Below are 22,734 nucleotides of genomic sequence, written 5' to 3'. Positions count from 1 at the left end.
GTGTGAGGAGAGCGGGGAGTTCGGGGAGGGTGGGGAGGGTGGGGAGTGTGGGGAGAGCGGGGAGGGTGGGGAGGGCGGGGAGTGTGGGGAGAGCGGGGAGTTCGGGGAGGGCGGGGAGGGCGGGGAGTTCGGGGAGGGTGGGGAGTGTGGGGAGTGCGGGGAGGGTGGGGAGAGCGGGGAGTGTGGGGAGAGCGGGGAGTGTGTGGAGTGTGGGGGAGAGCGGGAAGAGCGGGGAGTGTGGGGAGAGCGGGGAGGGTGGGGAGAGCGGGGAGTGTTGGGAGAGCGGGGAGGGTGGGGAGGGCGGGGAGTGCGGGGAGTGTGGGGAGAGCGGGGAGGGTGGGGAGTGTGGGGAGAGCGGGGAGGGTGGGGAGGGCGGGGAGTGTGGGGAGTTCGGGGAGTGTGGGGAGAGCGGGGGAGTGTGGGGAGAGCGGGGAGTGTGGGGAGAGCGGGGAGGGCGGGGAGTGCGGGGAGGGTGGGGAAGGTGGGGAGAGCGGGGAGGGTGGGGAGGGCGGGGAGTGTGGGGAGAGCGGGGAGTTCGGGGAGGGTGGGGAGGGCGGGGAGTGTGGGGAGAGCGGGGAGTGTGGGGAGTTCGGGGAGGGCGGGGAGTGGGGAGGGCGGGGAGAGCGGGGAGTGTGGGGAGAGCGGGGAGTGCGGGGAGAGTGGGGAGAGCGGGGGAGAGCGGGGAGTGTGGGGAGAGCGGGGAGTGCGGGGGGTGTGGGGAGAGCGAGGAGTGTGGTGAGGGTGGGGAGAGCGGGGAGTGTGGGGAGAGCGGGGAGGGTGGGGAGGGCGGGGAGTGTGGGGAGTGTGGGGAGGGCGGGGAGTGTGGGGAGTGTGGGGAGAGCGGGGAGGGTGGGGAGAGCGGGGAGTGTGGGGAGGGCGGGGAGTGTGGGGAGGGCGGGGAGAGCGGGGAGGGTGGGGAGAGCGGGGAGTGTGGGGAGGGCGGGGAGAGCGGGGAGCGCGGGGAGTGTGGGGAGAGCGGGGAGTGTGGGGGGAGGGAGGGGGGAGGGCGGGGAGTGTGGGGAGGGCGGGGAGGGCGGGGAGAGCGGGGAGTTCGGGGAGGGTGGGGAAGGCGGGGAGTGTGGGGAGAGCGGGGAGTTCGGGGAGTGTGGGGAGGGCGGGGAGAGCGGGGAGGGTGGGGAGGGTGGGGAGGGCGGGGAGGGTGGGGAGGGCGGGGAGTGTGGGGAGAGCGGGGAGTTCGGGGAGGGTGGGGAGAGCGGGGAGGGTGGGGAGTTCGGGGAGGGTGGGGAGGGCGGGGAGTGTGGGGAGAGCGGGGAGTTCGGGGAGTGTGGGGAGAGCGGGGAGGGTGGGGAGTGTGGGGAGAGCGGGGAGGGTGGGGAGTGTGGGGAGAGCGGGGAGCGTGGGGAGAGCGGGGAGTTCGGGGAGGGCGGGGAGTGTGGGGAGAGCGGGGAGTGTGGGGAGAGCGGGGAGTTCGGGGAGGGTGGGGAGTTCGGGGAGGGCGGGGAGTTCGGGGAGGGCGGGAGCGCTGCAGGTGCCTGATCATGTGATCACAGGGACCACGTGAAATTTATTCTGGGACCTTGTTATAATGAGGCAGTCATGCGGCCGTTGCCACCCATGCCGTGTAAGGGAGAACCAGTGGATGTGGTGTATTTGGATTTTCAGAAGGCCTCTGATAAAGTCCCATATAAGAGGTTTGTGTTTTTTTTTTATTAATTGATGGGATGTGGGCATCGCTGGCTAGGCCTGCATTTCGTGCCCATCCCTAATTGCCCTTGAGAAGTTGGTGGTGAGCCGCCTTCTTGAACCGCTGCAGTCCATATGGTGCAGGTACACCCACAATGCTGTTAGGAAGGGAGTTCCAGGATTTTGGCCCAGCGACAGTGAAGGAACGGCGATACAGGTCCAAGTCAGGATGGTGTGTGGCTTGGAGGGGAACTTGTAGGTGGTGATGTTCCCATGCGTCTGCTGCCCTTGTCCTTCTAAGTGGTAGAGGTTGTGGGTTTGGAAGGTGCTGTTGAAGGAGCTTTGGCGAGTTGCTGCAGTGCATCTTGTAGATGGTACACACTGCAGCCACAGTGCGCCGGTGGTGGAGGGAGTGAATGTTGAAGGTGGTGGATGGAGTGCCAATCAAGCGGGCTGCTTTATCCTGAATGGTGTCGAGCTTCTTGAGTGTTGTTGGAGCTGCACTCATTCAGGCAAGTGGAGAGTATTCCATCACACTCCTGACTTGTGCCTTGTAGATGGTGGAAAGGCTTTGGGGAGTCAGGAGGTGAGACACTCGCCGCAGAATTCCCAGCCTCTGGCCTGCTCTTGTAGCCACAGTATTTATATGGCTGGTCCAGTACAGTTTCTGATCAATGGTAACCCGCAGGATGTTGAGAGTGGGGGATTCAGCGATGGTAATGCCATTGAATGTCAAGGGGAGATGGTTAGAGTCTCGCTTGTTGGAGATGGTCATTGCCTGGCACTTGTGTGGTGTGAATGTTACTTGCCACTTGTCAGCCCAAGTCTGAATGTTGTCCAGGTCTTGCTGCATATGGACACGGACTGCGTCAGTATCTGACGAGTCTCGAATGGTGCTGAACAGTGTGCAATCATCAGCGAACATCCCCACTTCTGACCTTATGATGGAGGGAAGGTCATTGATGAAACAGCTGAAGATGGTTGGGCCTAGGACACTGCCCCGAGGAACTCCTGCAGTGATGTCATGTGATTGAGATGAATGACCTCCAACAACCACAGCCAACTTCCTTTGTGCTAGGTATGATTCCAACCAATGGAGAGTTTTCCCCTTGATTCCCATTGCAAAATTAAAGCACATGGGATTGGTGGTAATATACTGGCATGGATTGAGAATTGGTTAACAGGCAGGAAACAGAGAGTAGGAATAAATGGGTCTTTTTCGGGGTGGCAGGCGGTGACTAGTGGGGTACCGCAGGGATCAGTGCTTGGGCCCCAGCTATTCACAATATATATCAATGATTTGGATGAGGGAACCAAATGTAATATTTCCAAGTTTGCTGACAACACGAAACTAGGTGGGATGTGAGTTGTGAGGAGGATGCAAAGAGGCTTCAAGGCGATTTAGACAAGTTGAGTGAGTGGGCAAATACATGGCAGATGCAGTATAACGTGGATAAATGTGAAGTTATCCACTTCGGTAGAAAAAACAGAAAGGCAGAGTATTATTTAAATTGTGATAGATTGGGAAATGCTGATGTACAAAGGGACCTGGGTGTCCTTGTACACCAGTCACTGAAAGCAAACATGCAGGTGCAGCAAACAGTTAGGAAGGCAAATGGTATGTTGGCCTTCATTGCAAGAGGGTTTGAGTACAGGAGCAAGGATGTCTTACTACAGTTATACAGGGCCTTGGTGAGACCACACCTGGAGTAGTGTGTGCAGTTTTGGTCTCCTTACTTAAGAAAGGATATACTTGCCATAGAGGGAGTGCAGCGAAGGTTCACCAGACTGATTCCTGGGATGGCAGGACTGTCGTATGAGGAGAGATTGGGTCGACTAGGCCTGTATTCACTAGAGTTTAGAAGAATGAGGGGATCTCATTGAAATGTATAAAATTCTGACAGAGCTGGACAGACTGGATGCAGGGAGGATGTTTCCCCTGGCTGGGGGGTCTAGAACGAGGGGTCACAGTCTCAGGATACGGGGTAGGACATTTAGGGCTGAGATGAGGAGAAATTTCTTCACTCAGAGGGTAGTGAACCTGTGGAATTCTCTACCACAGAAGGTTGTGGAGGCCAAGTCACTGAATATATTTAAGAAGGAGATAGATAGATTTCTAGACACAAAAGGCATCAAGGGGTATGGGGAGAGAGCGGGAATATGGTATTGAGATAGAGGATCAGCCATGATCTTACTGAATGGTGGAGCAGGCTTGAAGGGCTGAATGGCCTACTCCTGCTCCTATTTTTCTATGTTTCTATCAAGGTAAGTATCCTGCTCTCTTACCCTCTGCTCACACCTGCACCACCTCCAGTCTCACTACTCACAACAGCCCCCCCTCCTCCACTTCCCACCACTCTCTTACAATCACTGCACCACACTTCACTCCACCTTCTCCTCACACTAAGGATAAGCACACTGCGGAGAAACCATGGCAATGTGGGGACTGCGGGGGGGGGGGGCGGAATTCAGTTACCTGTCCCAGCTGGAAACTCATCTGCGCAGTCACACCGGGGAGAGGCCGTTCACCTGCTCCGTGTGGGAAGGGATTCACTCAGACATCCCACCTCCTGCACACCAGTGTGTTCACACTAGGGAACGGCTGTTCATAGAATCTTACAGCCCAGAAGGAGGCCATTCGGCCCATCGTGCCTGTGCCGGCTCTTTGAAAGAGCTCTCCAATTAGTCCCACGCCCCCTGCTCTTTCCCTATAGCCTTGTTCACCTGCCCCATGTGTGGGAACGGATTCACTTGTTTGTCCAGCCTCATTGAACATCAACTTGTTCACACTGAGCAGGGACTTTTTAAATGTTCTGTCTGCGAGAAAAGCTTTAAACGCACTAAGGATCTGCTGAAACACCAACGCACTCACACTGGGGGAGACTGTTCACCTGGCCTGTGTGTGGGAACTCAGCCATCCAACCTGCTGAGACACCAGCGAGGCCACATGTGACTGCAGTGTTGGATTTTGCTGTAATCACCACTTTTAATCACCATCCGGGATTGATCCATGTTCATTCTGATAATTGGGGTTTGTATCTGCTGATGTTAATAATCCCTATAACTGGGCTGCACTGTCGGAGGTGCCGTCTTTCGGATGAGACGTTAAACCGAGGTCCCGTCTGCTCTCTCAGGTGGACGTAAAAGATCCCACGGCCACTATTCAAAGAAGAGCAGAGGAGTTCTCCCCAGTGTCCTGGGGCCAATATTTATCCCTCCATCAGCATAAAACAGATTATCTGGTCATTATCACATTGCTGTTTGTGGGACCTCGCTGTGCGCAAATTGGCTGCTGCGTTTCCCACATTACAACAGTGACTACACTTCGAAAGTACTTCATTGGCTGTAAAGCGCTTTGGGACATGTTGAGGTTGTGAAAGGTGCTATATAAATGCAAGTCTTTTTTTTTTACTCACACGCTGCACCTCCCGCTGTCACTGCTATTGCAACCCACCCCTCACATCTTGCACACGACAGCTGCGCTATTCGACCATAACAGGCACATTCTCAAAACAGCTGACAAGGCTGTCACCGAGACCCTCTCTCCTTTGGCGTAGCAGAAGGCGGGCCCACAACGCGAGGCAGCACAGGGTGACTGGAGAACCCGAGGGTGGTCTGCACCCTCTCCCCACACTCGGGGACATCACCAGTAGGAGGGCAGGTCCTGGCCACAGTGAGTGGCAACGCTGCAGGCTTTCTTCACACCTCGCCCTCTTCATCCCTTCTTACTTCTCTCTCAGCCCACACAGCCTGCCTGACAAGCTGCAGATGCTTTCCCCAGCCACTTCTTTCTCTGCTCTGCCTGCACACTGAAAGCTAACCCTTGTCCCTCTCTTCATTTCAGGTGCTGAGAATCATAGTACAGCACAGAAGGAGGCCATTCGGCCCATTGAGTCGGTGCCAATGTTCCCTCCATGCTGCGTGTGTGTGGCCGCGCAGTAATCTGCAAGTCCCGCGCAGGCCGCTCACCGGCTTTTATTTTGGAAATGCCGCCTGTGCGCAGAAATTTAAAGGGACAGCGCATTGAAAGGAACAGGCAGCGCAGAACAACGCGCAGCTTACAGGGGACATTGGTCCCACTCCCCCGCTCTTTCCCCATATCCCTGCAATTTTTTTCTCCTTCTAGTATTTATCCAAATTCCTTTTGAAGGCTACTATTGAATCTGTTTCCACCGCCCTAAAATGTGTAAGCCCCCGTGCCAGGGCAGGAAGAGGAGCCCCGCCTTCCTGAACATGGGGTATCACTCGCGCCCAGCCTCACTCACTCCCAGCCTCGCTCGCACCAGCCTCTGTCGCTCCCAGCCTCGCTCACACCAGCCTCGCTCGCACCAGGTTCGCTCACTCCCGCCTCGCTCGCTCCCAGCATCGCTCGCACCAGCCTCGCTCGCTCCCGCCTCACTCGCGCCAGCCTCGCTCGCACCAGCCTCGATCGCACCAGCCTCGCTCGCACCAACCTCGCTCGCTCCCGCCTCGCTCCCTCCCGCCTCGCTCGCACCAACCTCGCTCGCTCCCGCCTCGCTCGCTCCCGCCTCGCTCGCTCCCGCCTCGCTCGCTCCCGCATCGCTCGCGCCAGCCTCGCTCGCGCCAGCCTCGCTCGCGCCAGCCTCGATCGCACCAGCCTCGCTCGCACCAGCCTCGCTCGCTCCCGCCTCGCTCGCACCAGCCTCGCTCGCTGCCGCCTCGCTCGCTCCCGCCTCGCTCCCGCCAGCCTCGCTCCGCCAGCCTCGCTCGCACCAACCTCGCTCACTCCCGCCTCACTCGCACCAGCCTCGCTCGCTCCCGCCTCACTCGCTCCCGCCTCACTCGCTCCCGCCTCACTCGCTCCCGCCTTGCTCCCGCCTCGCTCCCGCCAGCCTCGCTCGCGCCAGCCTCACTCGCATCAACCTCGCTCGCTCCCGCCTCGCTCGCACCAGCCTCGCTCGCTCCCGCCTCGCTCGCACCAGCCTCGCTCGCTCCCGCCTCGCTCGCACCAGCCTCGCTCGCTCCCGCCTCGCTCGCTCCCGCCTCGCTCGCTCCCACCTCGCTCCCGCCTCGCTCCCGCCAGCCTCGCTCGCGCCAGCCTCGCTCGCACCAACCTCGCTCGCTTCTGCCTCGCTCGCACCAGCCTCACTCGCTCCCGCCTCGCTCGCGCCAGCCTCGCTCGCGCCAGCCTCGCTCGCTCCCGCCTCACTCGCTCCCGCCTCGCTCGCACCAGCCTTGCTCGCTCCCGCCTCGCTCGCGACAGCCTCGGTCGCTCCCGCCTCGCTCACACCAGCCTCGATCGCACCAGCCTCGCTCGCACCTGCCTCGCTCGCTCCCGCCTCGCTCGCACCAGCCTCGCTCGCACCAGCCACTCGCACCAGCCTCGCTCGCTCCCGCCTCGCTCGCACCAGCCTCGCTCGCACCAGCCTCGCTTGCTCCCAGCCTCGCTCGCACCAGCCTCGCTCGCACCAGCCTCGCTCGCTCCCGCCTCGCTCGCACCAGCCTCGCTCGCACCAGCCTCGCTCGCTCCCGCCTCGCTCGCACCAGCCTCCCTCGCTCCCGACTCGCTCGCACCAGCCTCGCTCGCTCCCGCCTCGCTCGCACCTGCCTCGCTCGCTCCCGCCTCGCTCACACCAGCCTCGCTCGCTCCTGCCTCGCTCGCACCAGCCTCGCTCCCAGCCTTGCTTGCACCAGCCTCGCTCGCACCAGCCTCGCTAGCTCCCAGCCTCGCTCGCTCCCGACTCGCTCGCACCAGCCTCGCTCGCACCAGCCACGCTCGCACCAGCCTCGCTCGCTCCTGCCTCGCTCGCACCAGCCTCGCTCGCACCAGCCTCGCTCCCAGCCTCGCTCGCACCAGCCTCGCTGGCTCCCAGCCTCTCTCGCTCCCGACTCGCTCGCACCAGCCTCGCTCGCACCAGCCACGCTCGCACCAGCCTCACTCACTCCTGCCTCGCTCACACCAGCCTCGCTCCCAGCCTCTCTCACACCAGCCTCGCTCGCACCAGCCTCGCTCGCTCCCAGCCTCGCTCGCTCCCAGCCTCGCTCGCTCCCGCCCCGCTTGCACCAGCCTCGCTCGCACCAGCCTCGCTCGAACCAGCCTAGCTCGCACCCAGCCTCGCTCACACCAGCCTCGCTCGCTCCCAGCCTCGCTCGCTCCCGCCTCGCTTGTACCAGCCTCGCTCGCTCCCGCCTCGCTCGCACCAGCCTCGCTCGCTCCCAGCCTCGCTCGCTCCTGCCTCGCTCGCTCCCGCCTCGCTCGCACCAGCCTCGCTCGCTCCCAGCCTCGCTCGTCCCAGCCTCGCTCGCACCAGCCTCGCTCGCTCCCGCCTCGCTCGCTCCAGCCTCGCTCGCACCAGCCTCGCTCGCTCCCAGCCTCGCTCGCACCAGCCTCGCTCGCTCCCAGCCTCGCTCGCACCAGCCTCGCTCGCACCAGCCTCGCTCGCTCCTGCCTCGCTCGCTCCCGCCTCGCTCGCACCAGCCTCGCTCGCACCAGCCTCGCTCGCTCCCAGCCTTGCTCGCACCAGCCTCGCTTGCACCAGCCTCGCTCGCTCCCAGCCTTGCTCGCTCCTGCCTCGCTCGCTCCCGCCTCGCTCGCACCAGCCTTGCTCGCTCCCAGCCTCGCTCGCACCAGCCTCGCTTGCTCCCACCCTCGCTCGCACCAGCCTCGCTCGCACCAGCCTCGCTTGCTCCCACCCTCGCTCGCTCCCGCCTCGCTCGCACCAGCCTCGCTCGCACCAGCCTCGCTCGCACCAGCTCGGATACTTGCACTGAGCGTAGCCCAGAGGCTGCCATCAAGGAGGGGGAGCCACTGATTCTTAAATTAGCTGAAGGTCTCATTTTTGACGATGTCAAAAAGTATGATTTTGTTTTAGAATATTTGTACCTTCATAAACGGCGGAGAAGCCTTTGCCGACCCAGTTGCTGCTGCTGCGGAATTCAATCCAGAGGCGGCTGTCGGTGGAAACGATGGTTTCTGGAAGTTTCTCACCACAAAATCTGCCTGAAAGGAGGAGATACCGGAGCACCGTCAATAAACAGCCTGTTACAAGGACTCAACCTGTGAAATGCATTCTTTAATTCATTTTTTATTGTCATGTCTCAATGGGCAGCACTCTTCTATCAGAGTCAGAAGGTTGTGGGTTCAAGGACCCACACCAGAGACTTCAGCACAAAAATCCAGGCTGACACTCCAGTGCAGTGCTGAGGGAGCGCCGCACTGTCGGAGGGGCAGTACTGAGGGAGCACCGCACTGTCAGAGGGGCAGTACTGAGGGAGCGCCGCACTGTCGGAGGGGCAGTACTGAGGGAGCGCCGCACTGTCGGAGGGGCAGCACTGAGGGAGTGCCGCACTGTCGGAGGGGCAGTACTGAGGGAGCACCGCACTGTCGGAGGGCAGTACTGAGGGAGCGCCGCACTGTCGGAGGGGCAGTACTGAGGGAGCGCTGCACTGTCGGAGGGGCAGTACTGAGGGAGCACTGCACTGTCGGAGGGGCAGTACTGAGGGAGTGCCGCACTGTCGGAGGGGCAGCACTGAGGGAGTGCCGCACTGTCGGAGGGGCAGTACTGAGGGAGCGCCGCACTGTCGGAGGGCAGTACTGAGGGAGCGCCGCACTGTCGGAGGGGCAGTACTGAGGGAGCGCTGCACTGTCGGAGGGGCAGTATTGAGGGAGCGCTGCACTGTCGGAGGGGCAGTACTGAGGGAGCGCCGCACTGTCGGAGGGGCAGTACTGAGGGAGCGCCGCACTGTCGGAGGGGCAGTACTGAGGGAGCATCACACTGTCGGAGGGGCAGTACTGAGGGAGCGCTGCACTGTCGGAGGGCAGTACTGAGGGAGCACCGCACTGTCGGAGGGACAGTACTGAGGGAGCGCTGCACTGTCGGACGGGCAGTACTGAGGGAGCGCTGCACTGTCGGAGGGGCAGTACTGAGCGAGCGCTGCACTGTCGGAGGGCAGTACTGAGGGAGTGCTGCACTGTCAGAGGGGCAGTACTGAGGGAGCACCGCACTGTCGGAGGGGCAGTACTGAGGGAGCGCTGCACTGTCGGAGGGGCAGTACTGAGGGAGCACCACACTGTCGGAGGGGCAGTACTGAGGGAGCACCAAACTGTCGGAGGGTCAGTACTGAGGGAGCGCTGCACTGTCGGAAGGGCAGTACTGAGGGAGCGCTGCACTGAAGGAGGGGCAGTAATGAGGGAGCTCTGCGCTGTCGGAGTGGCAGTACTAAGGGAGCGCCGCACTGTCGGAGTTGCAGTGCTGAGGGAGCACTGCACTGTCGCAGGGGCAGTACTGAGGGAGCGCCACACTGTCGCGGGGCAGTACTGAGGGAGCACTGCACTGTCAGAGGGGCAGTAATGAGGGAGTGCTGCACTTTTGGAGGGGCAGTACTGAGGGAGCGCCGCTCTGTCGGAGTGGCAGTACTGAGGGAGTGCCGCACTGTCGGAGGGGCAGTACTGAAGGAGCGCTGCACTGTCGCGGGGCAGTACTGAGGGAGCACTGCACTGTTGGAGGGGCAGGACTGAGGGAGTGCTGCACTGTCAGAGGGACAGTACTGAGGGAGCACCGCACTGTCGGGGGGTCAGTACTGAGGGAGCGCTGCACTGTTAGAGGGTCAGTACTGAGGGAGCGCTGCACTGTTGGAGGGGCAGTACTGAGGGAGTGCTGCACTGTCAGAGGGGCAGTACTGAGGGAGTGCTGCACTGTCAGAGGGTCAGTACTGAGGGAGCGCTGCACTGTCTGAGGGGCAGTACTGAGGAAGCGCTGCACTGTCAGAGGGGCAGTGCTGAGGGTGCGCTGCACTGAAGGAGGGGCAGTAATGAGGGAGCGCTGCACTGTCGGAGGGGCAGTACTGAGGGAGCGCTGCGCTGAAGGAGAAGCAGTACTGAGGGAGCGCTGTACTGTCGGAGGGGCAGTACTGAGGGAGCACTGCACTGTTAGAGGGTCAGTACTGTGGGAGTGCTGCCCTGTCTGAGGGGCAGTACTGAGGAAGCGCTGCACTGTCGGTGGGGCAGTACTGAGGGTGCGCTGCACTGAAGGAGGGGCAGTATTGCGGGAGCGCCGCACTGAAGGAGGGGCAGTAATGAGGGAGCGCCGCACTGTCGGAGGGGCAGTACTGAGGGAGCACCGCACTGTCACGGGGCAGTACTGAGGGAGCGCTGCACTGTCAGAGGGGCAGTAATGAGGGAGTGCTGCACTGTCGGAGGGGCAGTACTGAGGGAGCGCTGCACTGTTGGAGGGTCAGTACTGAGGGAGCACTGCACTGTTGGAGGGGCAGTACTGAGGGAGTGCAGCACTGTCAGAGGGGCAGTACTGAGGGAGTGCTGCACTGTCAGAGGGTCAGTACTGAGGGAGCGCTGCACTGTCGGAGGGGCAGTACTGAGGAAGCGCTGCACTGTCGGAGGGGCAGTACTGAGGGTGCGCTGAACTGAAGGAGGGGCAGTAATGAGGGAGCGCTGCACTGTCGGAGGGGCAGTACTGAGGGAGCACAGCACTGTCGGAGGGGCAGTACTGAGGGAGCGCTGCGCTGTCGGAGTGGCAGTACTAAGGGAGCGCCGCACTGTCGGAGTTGCAGTAATGAGGGAGCACTGCGCTGTCGCAGGGGCAGTACTGAGGAAGCACCACACTGTCGCGGGGCAGTACTGAGGGAGCACTGCACTGTCAGAGGGGCAGTAATGAGGGAGTGCTGCACTTTTGGAGGGGCAGTACTGAGGGAGCGCCGCTCTGTCGGAGTGGCAGTACTGAGGCAGCACCGTACTGTCGGAGGGGCAGTACTGAAGGAGCGCTGCACTGTCGCGGGGCAGTACTGAGGGAGCACTGCACTGTTGGAGGGGCAGTACTGAGGGAGTGCTGCACTGTTGGAGGGGCAGTACTGAGGGAGTGCTGCACTGTCAGAGGGGCAGTACTGAGGGAGCACCGCACTGTCGGGGGCTCAGTACTGAGGGAGCGCTGCACTGTTAGAGGGTCAGTACTGAGGGAGCGCTGCACTGTTGGAGGGGCAGTACTGAGGGAGTGCTGCACTGTCAGAGGGGCAGTACTGACGGAGTGCTGCACTGTCAGAGGGTCAGTACTGAGGGAGCGCTGCACTGTCGGAGGGGCAGTACTGAGGAAGCGCTGCACTGTCGGAGGGGCAGTGCTAAGGGTGCGCTGCACTGAAGGAGGGGCAGTAATGAGGGAGCGCTGCACTGTCAGAGGGGCAGTACTGAGGGAGAGCTGCACTGTCGGAGTGGCAGTACTGAGGGAGCACTGCACTGTCTAAGGGGCAGTACTGAGGGAGCGCTGCGCTGAAGGAGAAGCAGTACCGAGGGAGCGCTGTACTGTCGGAGGGGCAGTACTGAGGGAGCACTGCACTGTTAGAGGGTCAGTACTGTGGGAGTGCTGCCCTGTCAGAGGGGCAGTACTGAGGGAGTGCTGCACTGTCAGAGGGGCAGTAGTGAGGGAGTGATGCACTGTCAGAGGGGCAGTACAGAGGAGCGCTGCACTGTCGGTGGGGCAGTACTGAGGGTGCGCTGCACTGAAGGAGGGGCAGTATTGAGGGAGCGCCGCACTGAAGGAGGGGCAGTAATGAGGGAGCGCCGCACTGTCGGAGGGGCAGTACTGAGGGAGAACCGCACTGTCGCGGGGCAGTACTGATGGAGCGCTGCACTGTCAGAGGGGCAGTAATGAGGGAGTGCTGCACTGTCGGAGGGGCAGTACTGAGGGAGCGCCGCACTGTCAGAGGGTCAGTACTGAGGGAGCGCTGCACTGTCGGAGGGGCAGTACTGAGGAAGCGCTGCACTGTCGGAGGGGCAGTACTGAGGGTGCGCTGAACTGAAGGAGGGGCAGTAATGAGGGAGCGCTGCACTGTCGGAGGGGCAGTACTGAGGGAGCACAGCACTGTCGGAGGGGCAGTACTGAGGGAGCGCTGCACTGTCGGAGGGGCAGTACTGAGGGAGCGCCGCACTGTCGAAGGGGCAGTACTGAGGGAGCGCCGCACTGTCGGAGCGGCAGTACTGAGTGAGCGCTGCGCTGTCGGAGGGGCAGTACTGAGGGAGCGCTGCACTGTTGGAGCGGCAGTACTGAGGGAGCGCTGCACTGTCGGAGGGGCAGTATTGAGGGAGCGCTGCGCTGAAGGAGAAGCAGTACTGAGGGAGCGCTGTACTGTCGGAGGGGCAGTACTGAGGGAGCACTGCACTGTTAGAGGGTCAGTACTGAGGGAGTGCTGCACTGTCAGAGGGGCAGTACTGAGGGAGCACCGCACTGTCGGAGGGTCAGTACTGAGGGAGCGCTGCACTGTTGGAGGGGCTGTACTGAGGGAGCACCGCACTGTCGGAGGGGCAGTACTGAGGGAGCGCCACACTGTCGGAGGGTCAGTACTGAGGGAGCGCTGCACTGTCAGAGGGGCAGTACTGAGGGAGCGCTGCACTGTCAGAGGGGCAGTACTGAGGGAGCGCTGCACTGTCAGAGGGGCAGCACTGAGGGAGTGCTGCCCTGTCAGAGGGTCAGTACTGAGGGTGCGCTGCACTGTCGGAGGGGCAGTACTGAGGGTGTGCTGCACTGTCAGAGGGGCAGTACTGAGGGAGCGCTGCGCTGTCGGAGTGGCAGCACTAAGGGAGCGCCGCACTGTCGGAGTTGCAGTAATGAGGGAGCACTGCACTGTCGCAGGGGCAGTACTGAGGAAGCACCACACTGTCGCGGGGCAGTACTGAGGGAGCACTGCACTGTCAGAGGGGCAGTAATGAGGGAGTGCTGCACTTTTGGAGGGGCAGTACTGAGGGAGCGCCGCTCTGTCGGAGTGGCAGTACTGAGGCAGCACCGTGCTGTCGGAGGGGCAGTACTGAAGGAGCGCTGCACTGTCGCGGGGCAGTACTGAGGGAGCACTGCACTGTCAGAGGGGCAGTACTGAGGGAGTGCTGCACTGTCAGAGGGTCAGTACTGAGGGAGCGCTGCACTGTCGGAGGGGCAGTACTGAGGAAGCGCTGCACTGTCGGAGGGGCAGTACTGAGGGTGCGCTGAACTGAAGGAGGGGCAGTAATGAGGGAGCGCTGCACTGTCGGAGGGGCAGTACTGAGGGAGCACAGCACTGTCGGAGGGGCAGTACTGAGGGAGCGCTGCGCTGTCGGAGTGGCAGTACTAAGGGAGCGCCGCACTGTCGGAGTTGCAGTAATGAGGGAGCACTGCGCTGTCGCAGGGGCAGTACTGAGGAAGCACCACACTGTCGCGGGGCAGTACTGAGGGAGCACTGCACTGTCAGAGGGGCAGTAATGAGGGAGTGCTGCACTTTTGGAGGGGCAGTACTGAGGGAGCGCCGCTCTGTCGGAGTGGCAGTACTGAGGCAGCACCGTACTGTCGGAGGGGCAGTACTGAAGGAGCGCTGCACTGTCGCGGGGCAGTACTGAGGGAGCACTGCACTGTTGGAGGGGCAGTACTGAGGGAGTGCTGCACTGTTGGAGGGGCAGTACTGAGGGAGTGCTGCACTGTCAGAGGGGCAGTACTGAGGGAGCACCGCACTGTCGGGGGCTCAGTACTGAGGGAGCGCTGCACTGTTAGAGGGTCAGTACTGAGGGAGCGCTGCACTGTTGGAGGGGCAGTACTGAGGGAGTGCTGCACTGTCAGAGGGGCAGTACTGACGGAGTGCTGCACTGTCAGAGGGTCAGTACTGAGGGAGCGCTGCACTGTCGGAGGGGCAGTACTGAGGAAGCGCTGCACTGTCGGAGGGGCAGTGCTAAGGGTGCGCTGCACTGAAGGAGGGGCAGTAATGAGGGAGCGCTGCACTGTCAGAGGGGCAGTACTGAGGGAGAGCTGCACTGTCGGAGTGGCAGTACTGAGGGAGCACTGCACTGTCTAAGGGGCAGTACTGAGGGAGCGCTGCGCTGAAGGAGAAGCAGTACCGAGGGAGCGCTGTACTGTCGGAGGGGCAGTACTGAGGGAGCACTGCACTGTTAGAGGGTCAGTACTGTGGGAGTGCTGCCCTGTCAGAGGGGCAGTACTGAGGGAGTGCTGCACTGTCAGAGGGGCAGTAGTGAGGGAGTGATGCACTGTCAGAGGGGCAGTACAGAGGAGCGCTGCACTGTCGGTGGGGCAGTACTGAGGGTGCGCTGCACTGAAGGAGGGGCAGTATTGAGGGAGCGCCGCACTGAAGGAGGGGCAGTAATGAGGGAGCGCCGCACTGTCGGAGGGGCAGTACTGAGGGAGAACCGCACTGTCGCGGGGCAGTACTGATGGAGCGCTGCACTGTCAGAGGGGCAGTAATGAGGGAGTGCTGCACTGTCGGAGGGGCAGTACTGAGGGAGCGCCGCACTGTCAGAGGGTCAGTACTGAGGGAGCGCTGCACTGTCGGAGGGGCAGTACTGAGGAAGCGCTGCACTGTCGGAGGGGCAGTACTGAGGGTGCGCTGAACTGAAGGAGGGGCAGTAATGAGGGAGCGCTGCACTGTCGGAGGGGCAGTACTGAGGGAGCACAGCACTGTCGGAGGGGCAGTACTGAGGGAGCGCTGCACTGTCGGAGGGGCAGTACTGAGGGAGCGCCGCACTGTCGAAGGGGCAGTACTGAGGGAGCGCCGCACTGTCGGAGCGGCAGTACTGAGTGAGCGCTGCGCTGTCGGAGGGGCAGTACTGAGGGAGCGCTGCACTGTTGGAGCGGCAGTACTGAGGGAGCGCTGCACTGTCGGAGGGGCAGTATTGAGGGAGCGCTGCGCTGAAGGAGAAGCAGTACTGAGGGAGCGCTGTACTGTCGGAGGGGCAGTACTGAGGGAGCACTGCACTGTTAGAGGGTCAGTACTGAGGGAGTGCTGCACTGTCAGAGGGGCAGTACTGAGGGAGCACCGCACTGTCGGAGGGTCAGTACTGAGGGAGCGCTGCACTGTTGGAGGGGCTGTACTGAGGGAGCACCGCACTGTCGGAGGGGCAGTACTGAGGGAGCGCCACACTGTCGGAGGGTCAGTACTGAGGGAGCGCTGCACTGTCAGAGGGGCAGTACTGAGGGAGCGCTGCACTGTCAGAGGGGCAGTACTGAGGGAGCGCTGCACTGTCAGAGGGGCAGCACTGAGGGAGTGCTGCCCTGTCAGAGGGTCAGTACTGAGGGTGCGCTGCACTGTCGGAGGGGCAGTACTGAGGGTGTGCTGCACTGTCAGAGGGGCAGTACTGAGGGAGCGCTGCGCTGTCGGAGTGGCAGCACTAAGGGAGCGCCGCACTGTCGGAGTTGCAGTAATGAGGGAGCACTGCACTGTCGCAGGGGCAGTACTGAGGAAGCACCACACTGTCGCGGGGCAGTACTGAGGGAGCACTGCACTGTCAGAGGGGCAGTAATGAGGGAGTGCTGCACTTTTGGAGGGGCAGTACTGAGGGAGCGCCGCTCTGTCGGAGTGGCAGTACTGAGGCAGCACCGTGCTGTCGGAGGGGCAGTACTGAAGGAGCGCTGCACTGTCGCGGGGCAGTACTGAGGGAGCACTGCACTGTTGGAGGGGCAGTACTGAGGGAGTGCTGCACTGTCAGAGGGGCAGTACTGAGGGAGCACCGCACTGTCGGGGGCTCATTACTGAGGGAGCGCTGCACTGTTAGAGGGTCAGTACTGAGGGAGCACTGCACTGTTGGAGGGGCAGTACTGAGGGAGTGCTGCACTGTCAGAGGGGCAGTACTGACGGAGTGCTGCACTGTCAGAGGGTCAGTACTGAGGGAGCGCTGCACTGTCGGAGGGGCAGTACTGAGGAAGCGCTGCACTGTCGGAGGGGCAGTGCTGAGGGTGCGCTGCACTGAAGGAGGGGCAGTAATGAGGGAGCACTGCACTGTCGGAGGGGCAGTACTGAGGGAGAGCTGCACTGTCGGAGGGGCAGTACTGAGGGAGCACTGCACTGTCGGAGGGGCAGTACTGAGGGAGCGCTGCGCTGAAGGAGAAGCAGTACCGAGGGAGCGCTGTACTGTCGGAGGGGCAGTACTGAGGGAGCACTGCACTGTTAGAGGGTCAGTACTGTGGGAGTGCTGCCCTGTCAGAGGGGCAGTACTGAGGGAGTGCTGCACTGTCAGAGGGGCAGTAGTGAGGGAGTGATGCACTGTCAGAGGGGCAGTACAGGGGAGCGCTGCCCTGTCGGTGGGGCAGTACTGAGGGTGCGCTGCACTGAAGGAGGGGCAGTATTGAGGGAGCGCCGCTCTGAAGGAGGGGCAGTAATGAGGGAGCGCCGCACTGTCGGAGGGGCAGTACTGAGGGAGCACCGCACTGTCGCGGGGCAGTAATGATGGAGCGCTGCACTGTCAGAGGGGCAGTAATGAGGGAGTGCTGCACTGTCGGAGGGGCAGTACTGAGGGAGTGCCGCACTGTCGGAGGGGCAGTACTGAGGGAGCACCGCACTGTCGGGGGGTCAGTACTGAGGGAGCGCTACACTGTTAGAGGGTCAGTACTGAGGGAGCACTGCACTGTTGGAGGGGCAGTACTGAGGGAGTGCAGCACTGTCAGAGGGGCAGTACTGAGGGAGTGCTGCACTGTCAGAGGGTCAGTACTGAGGGAGCGCTGCACTGTCGGAGGGGCAGTACTGAGGAAGCGCTGCACTGTCGGAGGGGCAGTACTGAGGGTGCGCTGAACTGAAGGAGGGGCAGTAATGAGGGAGCGCTGCACTGAAGGAGGGGCAGTAATGAGGGAGTGTTGCACTGAAGGAGGGGCAGTAATGAGGGAGCGCCGCACTGTCGGAGGAGCAGTAATGAGGGAGCGCTGCACTGTCGCGGGGCAGTATTGAGGGAGCGCTGCTCTGTCAGAGGGGCAGTAATGAGGGAGTGCTGCACTGTCAGAGGGGCAGTACTGAGGGAGCGCCGCACTGTCGGAGGGGCAGTACTGAGGGAGAGCTGCACTGTCGGAGGGACAGTACTGAGGGAGCGCTGTACTGTCGGAGGGGCTGTGCTGAGGGTGCGCTGCACTGTCGGAGGGGCAGTAATGAGGGAGAGCTGCATTGTCGGAGGGGCAGTACTGAGGGAGCACTGCACTGTCGGAGGGGCAGTACTGAGGGAGCGCTGCGCTGAAGGAGAAGCAGTACCGAGGGAGCGCTGTACTGTCGGAGGGGCAGTACTGAGGGAGCGCCGCACTGTCAGACGGGCAGTACTGAGGGAGCGCTGCACTGTCACAGGGGCAGTATTGAGGGAGCAGCGCACTGTCACAGGGGCAGTACTGAGGGAGCGCCGCACTGTCAGAAGGGCAGTACTGAGGGAGCGCTGCACTGTCACAGGGGCAGTACTGAGGGAGCGCCGCACTGTCAGAAGGGCAGTACTGAGGGAGCGCTGCACTGTCACAGGGGCAGTATTGAGGGAGCGGCGCACTGTCGGAGGGTCAGTACTGAGGGAGCGCCGCACTGTCGGAGGGGCAGTACTGAGGGAGCACTGCACTGTCGGAGGGGCAGTACTGAGGGAGCACTGCACTGTCGGAGGGGCAGTACTGAGGGAGCGCTGTACTATCGGAGGGGCAGTACTGACGGAGCGCTGTACTTTCGGAGCGGCCGTACTGGGGGAGCGCTGCAGTGTCGGAGGAGCAATACTGAGGGAGCACTGCACTGTCGGAGGGGCAGTATTGAGGGAGCGCTGTACTGTCGGAGGAGCCGTACTGAGGGAGTGCTGCACTGTCGGAGGAGCAGTACTGAGGGAGCACTCCACTGTCAGAGAGACAGTACTGAGGCAACGCAGCACTGTCGAAGGGGCCGTACTGAGAGAGCACAGCACTGACGCAGGGGCAGTACTGAGGGAGTGCTACATTGTCAGAGGGGCAGTGCTGAGGGAGCGCCACACTGTCAGATGGGCAGTACTGAGGGAGCTCCGCACTGTCGGAGGGGCAGTACTGAGGGAGCGAAGCACTGTTGGAGGGGCAGTACTGAGGTAGCTCCGCACTGTCGGAGGGGCAGTACTGAGGGAGCGAAGCACTGTTGGAGGGGCAGTACTGAGGGAGCACTGCACTGTCACAGGGGCAGTACATGAGGGAGCGCCGCACTCTCGGAGGGGCCGTACTGAGGGAGTGCAGCACTGTCAGAGGAGCAGTGCTGAGGGAGCACTGCACTGTCGCAGGGCCAGTACTGAGGGAGCGCCGCACTGTTGGAGGGGCAATGCTGAGGGAGTGCTGCACTGTCAGAGGTGCTGTCTTTTGGGTGAGACATTAAACTGAGGCCCCGTCTGCTCTCTCAGGTGGATGTAAAGGATCACATGGCAGTATTTCGAAGAAGAGCAGGGAAGTTCTCCCCGGTGTCCTGGCCAATATTTATCCTTCAATCAACATCAATAAAACAGATTGTCTGCTCATTTATCACATTGCTGTTTGTGGGAGCTTGCTGTGCTCAAATTGGCGGCTGCGTTTCCCACATTACAACAGTGACTACACTTCAAAAAGTACTTCATTGGCTGTAAAGTGCTTTGGAACGTTCCGAGGACATGAAAGGCGCTATATAGATGTAAGTTCTCTCTTTCTTTAAAGATGGAGTGTAATTAATTCTTTCACTTCAGGCGGCCAGTCCCGGGCGGGAACTTGTGATATTGTTGGAACTCAATCCTGAAGCTCTGGCCCAAAGTTTAATATATTCCATCACTTACAGTTTGCTCACGTGGTCTCACTGACAATAAATGGGCTTCGTTAAAAAATGCATCATTTGGGTATCTGAGTGTCAGCTTGGCTCAGTGGGTGGCACTCTGGTCTGAGCCAGAAGGTTGTGGGTTCAAGACTCACTCCAGGACTTGAGCACGTAACCTAGACAGACACTGCAGTGCAGTACTGAGGGAGTGCAGCATTGTCAGAGGTGCTGGAGTAGAAATTAGTCTAGGCCCAGGCTGGGCCCTGTGTGAGCAGTGTGTGTCGAGGCTGGGCCCTGTGTGAGCAGTGTGTGTCGAGGCTGGGCCCTGTGTGGGCAGCGTGTGTCCAGGCTCAGCCCTGTGTGGGCAGTGTGTGCCCAGGCTGGGCCCTGTGTGGGCAGCGTGTGTCCAGGCTCAGCCCTGTGTGGGCAGCGTGTGTCCAGGCTCAGCCCTGTGTGAGCAGTGTGTGCCCAGGCTGGGCCCTGTGTGGGCAGCGTGTGTCCAGGCTGGGCCCTGTGTGGGCAGTGTGTGCCCAGGCTGGGCCCTGTGTGAGCAGTGTGTGCCCAGGCTGGGCCCTGTGTGGGCAGTGTGTGTCCAGGCTCAGCCCTGTGTGGGCAGTGTGTGTCCAGGCTGGACCCTGTGTGGGCAGCGTTTGTCCAGGCTGGGCCCTGTGTGGGCAGCGTGTGTCCAGGCTGGACCCTGTGTGGGCAGCGTTTGTCCAGGCTGGGCCCTGTGTGAGCAGTGTGTGCCCAGGCTGGGCCCTGTGTGAGCAGTGTGTGCCCAGGCTGGGCCCTGTGTGAGCAGTGTGTGCCCAGGCTGGGCCCTGTGTGAGCAGTGTGTGTCCAGGCTGGGCCCTGTGTGAGCAGTGTGTGCCCAGGCTGGGCCCTGTGTGAGCAGTGTGTGTCGAGGCTGGGCCCTGTGTGGGCAGCGTGTGTCCAGGCTCGGCCCTGTGTGAGCAGTGTGTGCCCAGGCTGGGCCCTGTGTGAGCAGTGTGTGTCCAGGCTGGGCCCTGTGTGGGCAGTGTGTGTCCAGGCTGGGCCCTGTGTGAGCAGTGTGTGCCCAGGCTGGGCCCTGTGTGAGCAGTGTATGCCCAGGCTGGGCCCTGTGTGAGCAGTGTGTGCCCAGGCTGGGCCCTGTGTGGGCAGTGTGTGCCCAGGCTGGGCCCTGTGTGAGCAGTGTGTGCCCAGGCTGGGCCCTGTGTGAGCAGTGTGTGCCCAGGCTCAGCCCTGTGTGAGCAGTGTGTGTCGAGGCTGGGCCCTGTGTGAGCAGTGTGTGTCCAGGCTGGGCCATGTGTGGACAGTGTGTGTCCAGGCTGGGCCATGTGTGGACAGTGTGTGTCCAGGCTCGGCCTTGTGTGGACAGTGTGTGTCCAGGCTGGGCCCTGTGTGAGCAGTGTGTGCCCAGGCTGGGCCCTGTGTGAGCAGTGTGTGTCCAGGCTGGGCCATGTGTGGACAGTGTGTGTCCAGGCTCGGCCTTGTGTGGACAGTGTGTGTCCAGGCTGGGCCCTGTGTGAGCAGTGTGTGCCCAGGCTGGGCCCTGTGTGAGCAGTGTGTGCCCAGGCTGGGCCCTGTGTGAGCAGTGTGTGCCCAGGCTGGGCCCTGTGTGAGCAGTGTGTGCCCAGGCTGGGCCCTGTGTGGGCAGTGTGTGTCCAGGCTGGGCCCTGTGTGGGCAGTGTGTGCCCAGGCTGGGCCCTGTGTGGGCAGTGTGTGTCGAGGCTGGGCCCTGTGTGAGCAGTGTGTGTCCAGGCTGGGCCCTGTGTGGGCAGTGTGTGTCCAGGCTCGGCCTTGTGTGGACAGTGTGTGTCCAGGCTGGGCCCTGTGTGAGCAGTGTGTGTCCAGGCTGGGCCCTGTGTGGGCAGCGTGTGTCCAGGCTGGGCCCTGTGTGAGCAGTGTGTGCCCAGGCTGGGCCCTGTGTGGGCAGCGTGTGTCCAGGCTGGGCCCTGTGTGGGCAGCGTGTGTCCAGGCTGGGCCCTGTGTGGGCAGCGTGTGTCCAGGCTGGGCCCTGTGTGAGCAGTGTGTGCCCAGGCTGGGCCCTGTGTGAGCAGTGTGTGTCGAGGCTGGGCCCTGTGTGGGCAGCGTGTGTCCAGGCTCAGCCCTGTGTGGGCAGTGTGTGTCCAGGCTGGGCCCTGTGTGAGCAGTGTGTGCCCAGGCTGGGCCCTGTGTGAGCAGTGTGTGTCGAGGCTGGGCCCTGTGTGGGCAGCGTGTGTCCAGGCTCAGCCCTGTGTGAGCAGTGTGTGTCCAGGCTGGGCCCTGTGTGGGCAGTGTGTGCCCAGGCTGGGCCCTGTGTGAGCAGTGTGTGTCGAGGCTGGGCCCTGTGTGAGCAGTGTGTGTCCAGGCTCAGCCCTGTGTGGGCAGTGTGTGCCCAGGCTGGGCCCTGTGTGGGCAGTGTGTGTCCAGGCTGGGCCCTGTGTGGGCAGTGTGTGCCCAGGCTGGGCCCTGTGTGAGCAGTGTGTGTCCAGGCTCAGCCCTGTGTGGGCAGTGTGTGCCCAGGCTGGGCCCTGTGTGAGCAGTGTGTGTCGAGGCTGGGCCCTGTGTGAGCAGTGTGTGTCCAGGCTCAGCCCTGTGTGGGCAGTGTGTGCCCAGGCTGGGCCCTGTGTGAGCAGTGTGTGTCGAGGCTGGGCCCTGTGTGAGCAGTGTGTGCCCAGGCTGGGCCCTGTGTGGGCAGTGTGTGTCCAGGCTGGGCCCTGTGTGAGCAGTGTGTGTCCAGGCTCAGCCCTGTGTGGGCAGTGTGTGTCGAGGCTGGGCCCTGTGTGAGCAGTGTGTGTCCAGGCTCAGCCCTGTGTGGGCAGTGTGTGTCGAGGCTGGGCCCTGTGTGAGCAGTGTGTGTCCAGGCTCAGCCCTGTGTGGGCAGTGTGTGCCCAGGCTGGGCCCTGTGTGGGCAGTGTGTGCCCAGGCTGGGCCCTGTGTGGGCAGTGTGTGTCCAGGCTGGGCCCTGTGTGGGCAGCGTGTGTCCAGGCTCAGCCCTGTGTGGGCAGTGTGTGCCCAGGCTGGGCCCTGTGTGGGCAGTGTGTGCCCAGGCTGGGCCCTGTGTGAGCAGTGTGTGCCCAGGCTGGGCCCTGTGTGGGCAGTGTGTGTCCAGGCTGGGCCCTGTGTGGGCAGCATCTAAATATTCTGGGCAAGCTGCTGACACCTGTCGCTCCTCCACAGGCAGCCGCCCTTCAGGGGATTGAATTTTGGGCCGTTTGTTTCGCCAGCAGCGGCCCTCAGGATGTCCGGGGAGGGGGGAGAGGGCCTGGCGGGTGTACTGTGGAGGAACAGGCACCGTTAAGGTGATTTTTTTTTTTTTTAAAGGTGCCTGTTTGTTTGCAGTCGCTGGTTAGGCTGCAGAAAACTCCTGAAACCTGAGTGGGACAGACCCGGCCCCAACTCCGCTCAACACTGACAACAACTTGTATTTATATAGCACCTTTAACATAGTAAAATGTCCCAAGGCGCCGCACAGGAGTGTTATAAGACAAAAAATTGACAGCAAGCCACATAAGAAATTAGGGCAAGTGACCAAAAGCTTGGTCAAAGAAGTAGGTTTTAAGGAGCGTCTTAAAGGAGGGAAGAGAGGTAGCGAGGCGGAGAGGTTTAGGGAGGGAATTCCAGAGCTTAGGGCCCAGGCAACAGAAGGCACGGCCACCAATG

The 22,734-nt window shown here is 61.9% G+C and overlaps 2 protein-coding genes across 2 annotated transcripts in view; one reads left to right on the top strand and one right to left on the bottom strand.

Moving 5' to 3' along the window:
• The window catches only part of LOC147098461 (tolloid-like protein 2), a gene marked incomplete at its 5' end in the record, with an annotated part of 305,058 nt that overhangs the window by 93,791 nt on the left and 188,533 nt on the right, over window positions 1-22,734 (top strand). The window lies entirely within an intron of this gene.
• LOC147098462 (tolloid-like protein 2) overlaps window positions 1-22,734 on the bottom strand; it is a 169,815-nt gene that overhangs the window by 20,350 nt on the left and 126,731 nt on the right. The window contains exon 9 of the mRNA XM_085970082.1: window positions 8,489-8,605. Within this exon, the coding sequence (XP_085826208.1) occupies window positions 8,489-8,605 (117 nt within the window). The remainder of the gene's footprint in view (window positions 1-8,488; window positions 8,606-22,734) is intronic.

This window comes from Somniosus microcephalus, chromosome 29 (assembly GCF_052327205.1).
Source record: "Somniosus microcephalus isolate GS21.2 chromosome 29, FLI_Smic_1.0, whole genome shotgun sequence".
Classification (NCBI taxonomy): Eukaryota; Metazoa; Chordata; class Chondrichthyes; order Squaliformes; family Somniosidae; genus Somniosus; species Somniosus microcephalus.
This window is presented reverse-complemented; position numbering and strand designations above follow the sequence as displayed.